The sequence below is a fragment of the Talpa occidentalis genome, unplaced genomic scaffold (genome assembly GCF_014898055.3).
Source record: "Talpa occidentalis isolate TD23 unplaced genomic scaffold, MPIMG_talOcc4v2.1 talOcc4.6, whole genome shotgun sequence".
Classification (NCBI taxonomy): domain Eukaryota; kingdom Metazoa; phylum Chordata; class Mammalia; order Eulipotyphla; family Talpidae; genus Talpa; species Talpa occidentalis.
In genome coordinates, this window is record NW_023604972.1 from 92,859,345 (window position 1) to 92,871,727 (window position 12,383).

At 34.5% G+C, this 12,383-nt stretch overlaps 1 protein-coding gene across 1 annotated transcript in view; it reads right to left on the reverse strand.

The window, feature by feature from the left end:
- Positions 1 to 12,383, reverse strand: part of AP3B1 (adaptor related protein complex 3 subunit beta 1) — a 210,205-nt gene that overhangs the window by 92,407 nt on the left and 105,415 nt on the right. Inside the window, exons 17-19 of the mRNA XM_037529629.2 lie at positions 11,787 to 11,917; positions 6,408 to 6,516; positions 2,432 to 2,591 (exon numbers count right to left, since the gene is read on the reverse strand). Of these exons, the coding sequence (XP_037385526.1) occupies positions 2,432 to 2,591; positions 6,408 to 6,516; positions 11,787 to 11,917 (400 nt within the window). The remainder of the gene's footprint in view (positions 1 to 2,431; positions 2,592 to 6,407; positions 6,517 to 11,786; positions 11,918 to 12,383) is intronic.

Consider the following 12,383-nt stretch of genomic DNA (forward strand, 5'->3'; position numbering starts at 1 on the left):
TTGGTAAGAGAAATGATCTGTGTGTCTCTCTTTTGAGTCTGCAATCCACTGGAAGATATAGAATAGCAAGATGACAATAACAATAAAAAGAACGGTAAGTAATAAATACTTAAGTACAGTGTATCATGAGAACATTTGGAGGGGTGTCTAAACAAACTTAACCAAGACTGGGAATGCTTCCCAGAGTAAGAGATACTTAAATGGAGATATAGGAATAAGTCAGGCAGCAGGGTAGGGAAGCATGTCTCCAAGGAGATGGAATAACATGTGAGACAACAAAAGGTCTTTTATTAGGAGAGATGCCTGTGGTCTTTCATATTTTCTCAAAACTGAAGGTCTAGTTCTATGTGCATTTGTGTGGGTGTATGCATGGCATGACTGTGTGTGCGTTCCAAGTATATATTTTGTGCCAGGTAGACTCAGTCATTTTATACCAATTATCAATTTAAATGTTTCAATATTTTCTTAACAGGTTTATAACAGTGTAATAGTCAGGAAAATTAAGTAACTTGCTCAAGGATGCATAGCCAGGAGGGAGAGAATAAGAATTTGTATTCAAGTCTGTCTTACTCCAACGACCATATTTTTGCCATTATTCTATACCATCTCTCTTCAAATGAAAATACTTTAGAGCATAAAACTGAAATTTAGTTATCAATTACTAAATGAAAGTTTTGAGTTTTCACTTTAAGCTCCTTAAACTTAAAAAAAAATTATCATACGGCTGTACTGACAAAGTTTTGAAAACATTCTAAGAAACAGGCAGAAAAACATGGATGGTGAAGCAAGGGAAGAATCAATATTTCCTAGAATTGATTTTTGTGGAGGAAAAATGATTGTTGTTTATTAAAAATGGAGTCATGGTAACATCTCAAAGGACATATAATTATATTTGAAGACTGAAAAATATGTTGTTGTTATTTTTTCCTAGCAAAGAAAGGCAATTTATTATGCCCAAATTCACTGGTTAAAAACACGTATTTAAAAATATAAGGAAGAGAACGTAACTGATATATCTTTTGTGTGTAATAAACAATTCTCACAAATTCAAACACGGGTAAAAAGAAAAGCCCATTTTGGAAGAAAAAAATAATGAAGCTAATACAATACATGATTACAAATTTCTAGGATATTGACTTTTGTTATCTGAAAAGATATTTAGTGTACTGAACAAAACTCTCCCTTGCTAGAAACAAGGTACTTTTTATAAAGTATAATATTATAGATATCTGATATTCTGCACTTGATCTTAGCCAAAGGTCGAGAAGCAATGATATCTGATATTCTGATAATGAACCAGGAATACAGACTTTCAAAGAAAAGGTTACTGCAATCCAAGTTAACAGCTTTGTTGCAACAAGTGACTGATTTTGAATATATTTAACTTCTCACTTTTTAAGATAAGATTTTAAAGGTAAAAGTGTTATTTTGTTATGCATCACTCAATTTTGATGGGTAATTATTGTTTACCTTACTGCTTAGAGTTTCAGATGTTAATCTAATGAAAAGAATTTACTGGTAACTAGCTTTTTAACTTTGCAATGATGAAAAGCCTGTATTAATTTAACCTACAGATTTCATTTGTTCTGAACAGGAAAAACAATATAAATCACTTTTAAAATCATTAAATCCTGACTTAAATTAATAAAGTCATAATTAGGGCATTATGCTGTGTTTGTTATGGAAGTGGCAGGGCGAGCTGCTTTAATTACTGTCTGTAATAAAAGGAGCAGAGAGCGTACTGCGCCCCAATCAGTGCTGTCAGCCACGACTGAGCTGGGCTGCAAGCTCATCAAGTGAGTGGGCAGCAGGCTTCCAGGGAAAGGGCCATCATGTCTGCAGAGGCCACTCGCTGACAGCAGCGGGGAAAACAGACTCATGCAATCCAAGGTATTAGCCCCAATTACTCAAAATTTTAATGACACTTTAATACATGATAATGTTGTTGATAATGGAAGATCTTAAAAAGCGCTAACGTTAAATATCTTATGACCGTCTTCCTTCACAGCCCTTGACTCTAATATTTGGATCATAATCTTTTTAATATAACATTATTTAGAAAAATCAATTGTCTTCGTTACATAATGGCAAAGTGTTAAAGGATTTAATTTTAGCTCTCAGCAAAATTGCTACAAAAGGTAATTAAGTGTTTCATACCTACTGCTTGATCACTTAACTCGGCCTTCCAAGGTTACACCAATTTTCAAAGGGTAACCCCAAGATTTCTTCAAGTTCAAAATGAAAATGAACCAGACTAAGTATCGGAATAATGTGAACTAGCATTTTAAATTAATTTTATAAGACTCATTATTTGTTTGGGAAAAAATACACACACTTATTTTCCCATTCACTCTGAATTAAAGGGACATAATGGCCTGGGGGAAAATAACACACACTATTTTTTGAAGGAAATTTTGACAAAATAATTTACCTTTTCCCTTTGGTTTTAGAATTCTTCTTGGCTGTTCTCTTGTTTTCCACATCTGACTCGCCTGAGGTCTCACTCTCAGACTCACTGGAAGAGTCCTCACTGCTGTCACTACTGTTTCCTTCCTCGTCTTGTTCTCCACTTTCACTTCCAGAGTCACTCTCTGAAAAAAATAAAACCAGATGCTCTTTGATTTATAGCCATTTAATAATACATAAGGACACAGAAATGTCAATATTCATGACAAGTGAAACCAGATGCTGAATTTTAGTTTCCTTTGGTTCAACATTTTCTAGCCACACTCCATCATTCAGACCTCTAGTATCCTAAAGCCAGGCAAGCATAGAAGGACTCTACAAGACAGAGAAGATGCTCTGAGAATGAGCAAAAATCAATCAATCAAAAAAATAAAGAGCGAAAAGATGAACCACGTAAAAGAAATTTGAGAATCTTACTTTTCAGTTCCATAAGTATCTAGTTATGGCAAAAAGTTATATTTTGTTTTTCATTTTTAAGAATGATACAAGGGTGAGGAATAATCTGAATTCTACTGACAGTAGGAAATTTTATTTAGAAAAGATGACAACAGTTAAAATTTCTTAGGAACAAATTTTGAGAGGGAAAAGAATCATTCTAATGATCTCCAAAATTTCTAAATTCAAAGGCAATAAGCAAAATTACTAACTAAAAAACCTTTACTTATTTTAGCTAGTAGGAGTTTTCCATAGATGAAGGAGATGATAAAGTTACACTTAAGAGCAACACATTTTAATATTTTAGGTATGAATTAATGGTACACCAAAACTCTTAGCAGAAGTGATGCATATAGTATTTTCATGTGTATTTTAAACAAGAAGAATAAGTTTTTACTAGCTGAAATGATTATAGGTGTGTCCTAGAAAGGAGGACAAACTGTTGCTCCTGCCTATGATCTGATGAAGTGCTTCAGCAGGAACACAGCCTATAGATAAAATATTATTCTAATGGGTAAATAATATCTTCTCTGTGAGGACTGATTTATGTACCACAGGGAAAAGCTAGAAGTATATATATTCTTTTTGGAATATCTTTTTTGTTTTTTGTTTTTTTTTAAACATTTTTTTTTTTTTAGAGGCATGTTTTATTTATTTGGTTTTTTGTTTGTTTTTGTTTATACATGCACTGGGTACAGTCAGAAGCACGGGAGGGTGAGAGAATTCACCAGAGCCAGAGCGGGGAGCAGAGCAGGCAGACCGAGGAAATACACTGCTGAGGGGAGCAGCGGGCGGCAGGAGAGGTCTGCGCGCCATGTGGGACCCTCCTCCAGTGGCCGGGGAGCAGCCAGGGATAGAACCGGTGCTGCAGAGACTGCGGGCAGCTTCGCAACCCAGCGCTCAACCGCTCCGCCACCAGGGAGGCCCTGTTTTTTGTTTTTTTTTTTAAAGATTTATTTATTTATTTATACAAGCACTGGGTACAGTCAGAAGTATGGGAGGGTGAGGGAATTCACCAGAGCCAGAGCGGGGATCAGAACAGGCAGACCGACAAAATACACTGCTGAGGGGAGCAGTGGACAGCAGGAGAGGTCTGCGCACCATGTGGGACCATCACCCGGTGGCCAGGGATCGAACCGGCACTGCAGAGGCTGCGGGCAGACTCGCAACCCAGCGCTCAACCGCTGCACCACCGGAGAGGCCCATTTTTGGAATATCTTGAAGTGCATATAAGCATGTGTTCTCAAGTTAAAATGTCTAGGTTTAAATTCTACCTCTGCCACTATTATACATATGATTAAACAAGCTATTCTACCTCTCCAGGTCTCAGTTTCCTTTTCAGCAAATGAAAATAATGATGTTAGCCTCTTTAGAGAGTTACGAAGATTAAATTACTTGAAACATATAAAGGCTATGAGGAATTAACAGTGCTTTCCATATAGTAAGGCACTCATTACCATCAACTTTTACAAAGATCAGTATTTATTTTACCCATATTTTACAAAGACAAAACATAACTGCTGAATAAGGATATTCTGAAATTGTATCAAAGTTGCACACAAGTATACATTAATTCAGAAAGCTGGCCCATAAACAATGAAATGATAACATCTAACTTATTATCTCACGTTAATTACACTGAATTCAACATGAATCAGGAACCAATATTTAATTTTTCAAGTTAGTAAATCCTTGAGGAAATCTGTTTTTTATGAAAAAGACTTACTGGGAAAACACTCTCAAAACTTCTAAGATTAAGTTACTTTTTCCTCCGGTAGCCAAAGGAAAACTCAAACCACATGATTCACTACTATATGTATTCATATAAATCCATGAAAAATCTTAAGTAAGTATAATATTTCAAGTACATATTGAAAAGGTTAGCTTATGACCAGGCATGAGCTTGTGAATAAATGGGATGAAGACAAGTACCTATGTGATACAACTCTGCAAAAAAGATCTTTTTCAATGGACTAAATTAGTCCTGAAAATTACATATTTTTTTTAAAGATTTTATTTATTTATACAAGAACTGGGGTACAGGTCAGAGGCACGGTAGGGTGAGAGAATTCACCAGAGACAGAGCAGAGAGCAGAACAGGCAGACCGACCAAAGACACTGCTGAGGGGAGCAGCGGGCGAGGCAGGAGAGGTCTGCCTTACCATGTGGGTTTCTCCCTGGCCGGCCAGGAATCAAACCCATGCTGCAGAGGCTGCGGACAGCTTCACAGCACAGTGCTCAACCCATGGCGCCACCGGGGAGGCCCGAAAATTACCTATTTTTTAGCATTAACACTCTAGTTTGAGGTATTTTCTCCATTTTTCAGCTTATTACCTGAGAAGGTAATGCATCACAGATTAACTTATCAGATATTGGAAACAAAGATTTTAAATGGGAGGTAGAGGTGAAAAAAGAATGAATTACCTCAGAGTAAAGTAATAGCCATGGGCCCTGGTTTTCCAAGGAATAAAGATTTTAGAAAACAAAGGGTGTCATTTGCTCTTGTGTCAGATACATCTATTAGGTTAATAGTTAATAAGAGTGTTAGAAAGTAACACCAATATTTCATTATGCAAATCACTCACAGAATTTTAGTACTGAAATTTAGTACTGAAAAGACTTAAGAAGCATCTAACTCTACCTCTTCATTTGTCAAATGCAAAGGCGAGAGCCTTATTCAGTTTGCATAGTTAAAACCCAGGACTTATAAATCCTCCTTAGTTAGTATTCTTTTCATTACATATGGTTGCCCTCCATCTTTTTAGCTCTCTGTTTCTATAAAACACACACGATATTTAATAATTTTACTTTTATATTTATACAGGTTCATTTAGAAATATAGTATAGGGCCTCCCTGGTGGCGCAAGGTGTTAAACACCACACTATGAAGCAATCCGCAGCCTCTGTAGCATGAGTTCGATCCCCAGCTGGTCAGGGAGCAACCCACATGGCACAGCAGAACTCTCTTACCTCACCTGCTGCTCCCCTCAGCAGTGTATTTCAGTCAGCCAGCCTGTTCTGTTCCCCACTTTGTCTCTGGTGAATCCTCTCACTCCCTGCCTCTCTGGCCTATACCCCAGTTCTTGTATGCATAAATAAATAAATCTTTAAAAAAATAAAAATAGAAGAGTATAAAAAATGGATGACAAACAGATTCTCCAAGGTTTTGGGATAAACAACATTTTTACCAAAAAATGTTACTTTACAAATCCCACTAAAGTCTTATCAAATGTAATATAATTTTCAATTCTAATAAATATAATAGGAGTGCAGGTAAGAATTCAGAAAAGCATGAGTTTCTGTTTCAACTTGATCATTTATTAGCTATGTCAGTTGAGATTACTTTGAAAACTAAACAGTGATATGTAAATGAAAGGAACCATTATAATAACATAAACTTCATTTAAACCCACTTGTTAAATATTATGTTCTATGCCTACTGCTTTGTTGGAGACATAGCACAATGCTAAAATCAGCAGTGTTTTTCATTAAATTATAAAACTCACCATTGTCACTGCTGCTATCAGAAGAGTCCTCTTCCTCCTCGGATTCAGAATAAAATTTCTTAGCAGGATTCTCTTTCTTTGCTTTTCCTGTTGGAGACCATTCTTTTGCCTGTTTTTTTTTTTTTAAATATAAAAACATAACTATCAATGAAGTCTCACTAATGGATTTAGTCTTCCAGCAAACTTACTCAGAACACACCATTAACCCAGAATTTTAAGGCATAATACAGAAGGCAACTATTAAAAGTTTTGGCATTAATGCTTATTCCCTTCTCTTATTCAGAGTTCATCGTGTTAAATCAAAAATCTTACTTTAATTACAATGTTAAGCACTTTTGGATATGTTGGTCTACAGAAGCTCTAAAGTCTGAAAGAGTAAAGGCAATTAGAGGTAGAAGCAATAACAGCAGTAAGAAATAACAAGTCTACAGCATAATACTGGGGTAAAAGGAAAAAAAAAATTAATGTGTGCAATAAACAACCATTACCATCTTAGCCTAAGTCTGAAATAACCTTTGACTTTTCTTTTTCTCTCATAGTCTAAAACCTAATCCATCAAGAAAGCTGCCAGTCCTTTTAACACATTGGTCAGAGTCATCTCTTTCTCATATATTACTGAAACAGTTTCCTAATTATCTTCTTTCCATTCCCACTCCCAATCCACCTACTCCATGTTTTCTCAATATAAGTAGTTAGGATGATTCTGTTAAACCTAAGTCCAAACCCTTCTTTGGGTATCACTCAGAGAAAAAGCTTGAGTTCTTACAACAGCCTGCTTAGCTCTACATGACTGGCCCTACATGACCATGCCTACCCCTGGGTCTTTCAGAACTCCTGTTGCTACTCTTCATCCTGTGTACTCTGCTCCAGCTACTCCTTACTATTACTTCAAACACCCCAGGCATGCACGCCACCTTTTGCCCAGTTGTTGCCACTTCCAGATGACTGTATGGTTCATTCCTTCACTCACTTCAAGTCTGCACAAATATCATCTCAGGGAGAACCATTCTATGTAAAATACCAAGCTTTCATGCCTGGCATTCCTGATCTTACTTTTTTGACATACTATATAATTTATATATTTATTGTTATTGTCAGTTTATTGCTACTAGAATGTCACTTTCTAGAAAGCAGAGATTTTGAAATATTTTGTACATTATATCTCAACTGTGTATGGCATGGTAATAATTAGTTGTGTGAACACCCCCTTAAAGACTTTAATATAGTATGTTAAAGTAAAATAAATTATTTTCATAATTATGATTCATCAAGAAATACTAAATCATGTCCTATATACTTTTCTTCAAAGGGCAGGGAGATGTATTTTTTTAAAAGTTCAAAAATGGTTAAGATTCATTTGCTTATTATACTTTTAAATGAGTAACTACTATGTGTCAAGCTGTTAGAGCACAAATATAAAGGAATTTGCAGCATAATATAGGCTCTTATTCAAGAATGGTTTTCAAGACAGGATGCACATTAGAATCACCTGGGAAGATTTTTAAAGCTATTATACAAATAATAAAAATACTAACAAAACTAATAATGCCTGGGCACGTCTTAATCTTATTCTCTCTCCCTCTGTGTGTGTGTGTGTGTGTGTGTGTGTGTGTGTGTGTATAGTTATATGTATATATAAAATGCTCTGTTCGCCAAATAAAAGTATCAGTAATTTTCTATAAGGAAAGCTCTTCTATATTTGATAATTACTAAAGTTTATATATTTTCCAAATTAAAAAAAAAAAGTACCTTTCTGAAGTCAGGTGGAAAGTATATCTGATCAATTTGTGGGGAAATACTCACCTATTATGGATTTCATTTTGAATAAAGACAATTGGGCTTTTATGCTCAAAGGGGCATATTATCTTGACAAGAATATGAACTTTATATTCATGGAATTTTAGGTTTTTAAAGGCCAAATACAGTAAAAATATTTTAATTCTTGTTATGATCTTTTATGACTATGATAATTGTATCACTCTAAGTAAAAGGAATAAAAGCGTAAAGAAAAGAGAAAAAGAATTATGAGCACTGATTTGAAAGTTTCTCTAAGGGATAAATATTGGTAGATGTGTTTATAAAGCAAAAAGAAAAAATACCTTAATATGCAAAGCACAGACTTTCAGTAACTAAGAGGAAAAGATTTTCCAGAACTAAGCAAACAAGTTTGAAAGATCATCAAAACTCACTGGTATCATAAATATACAATATATTTGATCTCCTGGAAATGGTAGGGGGTAATACAAAGTAACTTCTAGTCTCAATCTTAATTTTCCTGGTGTTTGATTAAAATATTTGATTTTCTAGCCCTAGACCACTTTTCTTACTAAGTTATGTTTCATAATAATAAGATGTGACCCGTAAGATCACTTCATACCAACCTAGGACACCTCAGTGCACTATGTGTATGAAATACATTGATGTGGCTTTGGACAGTGAAAAGGAAGCAGACTACATGAAAACTACCAGCTGCATTTGATAGTAACACTATATACCTTATTTTTATATTTAATTGTATCATAATTTTAAGCCAGGATATTGAGAGATCAATAAATTAAAAGTTGTTTTCTACATGGTATCAATGGATAATGACAGTTTTTCTTCAATCAGGTTCCATCAGTTGTAATTATTCTGCCTATACTACCAATCATTAATTTCCAGAATGTAGTCAGCAAAATAAAAAAGAAATCAATTTGTCTCTGTTGAACTTATTATGTAAAATGAACATAGAAAAAATAGGTTATTTAATACTATCCCTATAAGGTATTTAATGCTTAGAAGAGTATGTAAAAATGGAAGCAACCAGCCAACTAACTTAATCTATTAGCTGAGTATACTGCTGAGACTAAATTAAATTGCGTTAACTTTGCTATTAAACTTTTTATATTTTATTTTCTTGGTGGAGAGGGGTGGCAAGGGGGAGGAACAGGGCTATAGTAGGGGGGAGGATAAAAGCATAGCTGTGTTTAGGCCAAAACATTCTGTACCAATAACGAAGAAGAAAAGAACCATAAAAACAACAATCAGGCATAATAAGAAATTAGGAAAGAGAGTATATCTGTGGAAAGAACCATAACAAAGAACATTCTCTTCATGGTCTAGCATTCAACCAAAAGTTGCACAAATAAGTCAATCTTTTTGTAGAGTACTTAAGGGTAATGAAAATCATTTGAAATGAAAATCAAACTTAGTTGCAAAGAGGAATAGACATATAATTAGTTCTAATAACTTTTACATTAAAAAAATCTCTAAATAGAGATAATTTGTCACAACATGAAAATGATGGTGCTAAGTACTAACGATAGCACAGATCAGCAAATAAGCATAAGCTTTCTTTTCTCATGTTACATAATAAAATGCACTTGATGCAAACTGGTCCAACCACTATGGAGAGCTGTGTGGAGATTTCTGGACCTACTAAACATAGAGCTTCCATATGATCCAGCAATTCCACTCCTAGGTATTTACCCAAAGGACACAGAAACATCAATTCCAAAGAGCACCTGCACCCCTATGTTTATAGCAGCACTGTTTACAATAGCTAAGCTTTGGAAACAACCCAAATGCCCAAAAGTAGATGACTGGATCAAGAAGATGTGGTACATATATACCATGGAATATTACTCAGCACTCAAAAAAGATAAACACATGCAATTTGCAGCAACATGGATGGCGCTGGAAGGGATCATGCTCAGCGAAATAAGCCAAAAAGAAAAAGAAAAATACCGGATGGTCTCACTCATAACAGGAATCTAGAAAACTTAAATAAGGGACCAGGAGAATGAATATAAGAAAGTGAAAATCAAAATCAACAAAAAACTATGAACCAGAGACACTTTTTGGGGGGTGGGGGGGCGGGAGGGGAAGGATTGGGGTCAGAATGGGGCGTTTGCAATTGTATGGGGGAATATAAAAATAAAATTTAAGATTAAAAAAAATAAATAAATAAAAATAAAAATAAAATGCACTTGAGAGTACAACTGTCTCTCCAGCTATCCAAAAGTGGAAAGTTACTAATTGGTATAATTTCATTGATTTTGGGGGTCTGGGAATGCGCTCACATTAATTTATATGGAAAAATTTTTGAGTGTTTACAAATCCAAAAAATAACCTACCAAATCACTTTTGGTAGTGGGGGAAACCTGTATAAACAATGGACTCAGATAGATTTGAAATTTAGCTTGAATTCCAGTCCCATCACTTACTAGCTATGTGACCTTGGGCAACTGACTTAGATTCTCTAAATCTCGTTTTTCTGATTTACAAAATGGGATAACAATAACCACCAGTTATAATCATTAGCAGATTTAAATAAGATAATGTTTATAAAACATTACCACAGTATACTGCCAGGGTTTGCTAAATGGAGCCATTATTAGGTATTATTGCCTCTGGCTATGCTCCAAAACCAGAATAAGTCTGAGAAATTATAAGAAACATTTTTCTCAGAAGAATCACATTACATAATTATGTCTGTTATAGTCTTCTATTTAAAGTAATAAAGATTTTCTTCCATTACATATGAAAAATTTAATAGGCAGGAAGGTTAATTAACTTTCCCATAGGAATCAATGGTAAAGAACTCTGGTTATCTGAATGTATCTTTTCAATGTATCTTTTCTACTAGAAAAGTATCCAGAATGTAATACCTAATTTTTATTTTTTATTAATTCTCCTTTAAAATCATTGGATATATGACATAATCTCTCAAGGCAATCAGAAACTCTTCTCTTTAATTTTCTTGTTTGGATTAAGGAGCTATTAGAAATGAGTATTAATTCCTTTATTCTAATGATAGCATATTTTAAAAGATCTAGAAATAGAGTATTGATATATAGAAAGAACTTCCTTTTAATGTGAATACAACATATTCTCATGCTAATTATGACCTTTTCTAAGGACATTTTTTGGTACACAATGCTCCCTATTTATGTTTAGACATCACTTAAATGAGGATCATCAGCAAATCCAGAAGGACAGTTTGTATGATTTTTCTGGAAGAGAACAGCAAAAATTACTTAGAAAAACATTGACAGGAAGCTTACAGATCTCTACTGAAAGTTAAAAAAAGCTCCATTCAGTGAAACTAAATACCTTACAAATTGAATCTACACAGCTACCAATGCAATACCACAAATGTGGGTAGCACTGATGCTGAGAATTCAATTCTGCATTTCCTTGAAGAAAGGGAACAGTCCATGTACAATGACATAGGAATACTACAATATTTAGTTCCCATAACAGTGAGCTATATCTAATACATTACATTTAGAAATACCAGAACAATTTTCAACTGCCTTCAAAAGCTTTTATATACAACAATAGTTACTTTAGAATCTCCCACTGCTTGACAAATTAATTTCAGAAAGGTCAACTTACCAGCTCTATTACTTCTACATTTCGAACTGATGGGTCAGGCGCCACCTCTGGCCAATTAGATAATTCCAGGTACCCAGTAGCTTTAGTGTTGAGCGTATGGGATAAAGTGCCAAGCTGGAAATGATCCCTATCTATTAAAATGGAGGAAAATATAAAATAAACAATATGAGCTGTATATAACAGAGAACAATGCTAATCAGAGCTCAAGGTAATTGGCATATTACCTCAAATGTCAAGAAATAAATATAAACTAGGAAGCTCTTCATAGGTCAAAAAACTGATTTCAGTCCATAGATTACAATAATCTCCCCCATAATGGTCAATAAAAAAGCTAATCAGTCAGTGTGTTTAGAGGTGTTGCTCTGAAATGTAGCTTCTCTAAAAATTACTTTACTGTGAATATTAAGAATGACAGCACAGTTAAACAATCCATATACATGTCTTGGCACAAACACATCCAGAATTTTAATAGTTTTTCTATAAAACTGAACTGCTTTGTATCGCTGTCCAACAACTAATAAGAAGCAATGTGAAAAATCAAGGTATATAATCACCTGACTCCAACTTGTTAAACTGGTAAAATAATTATTCCTTTTA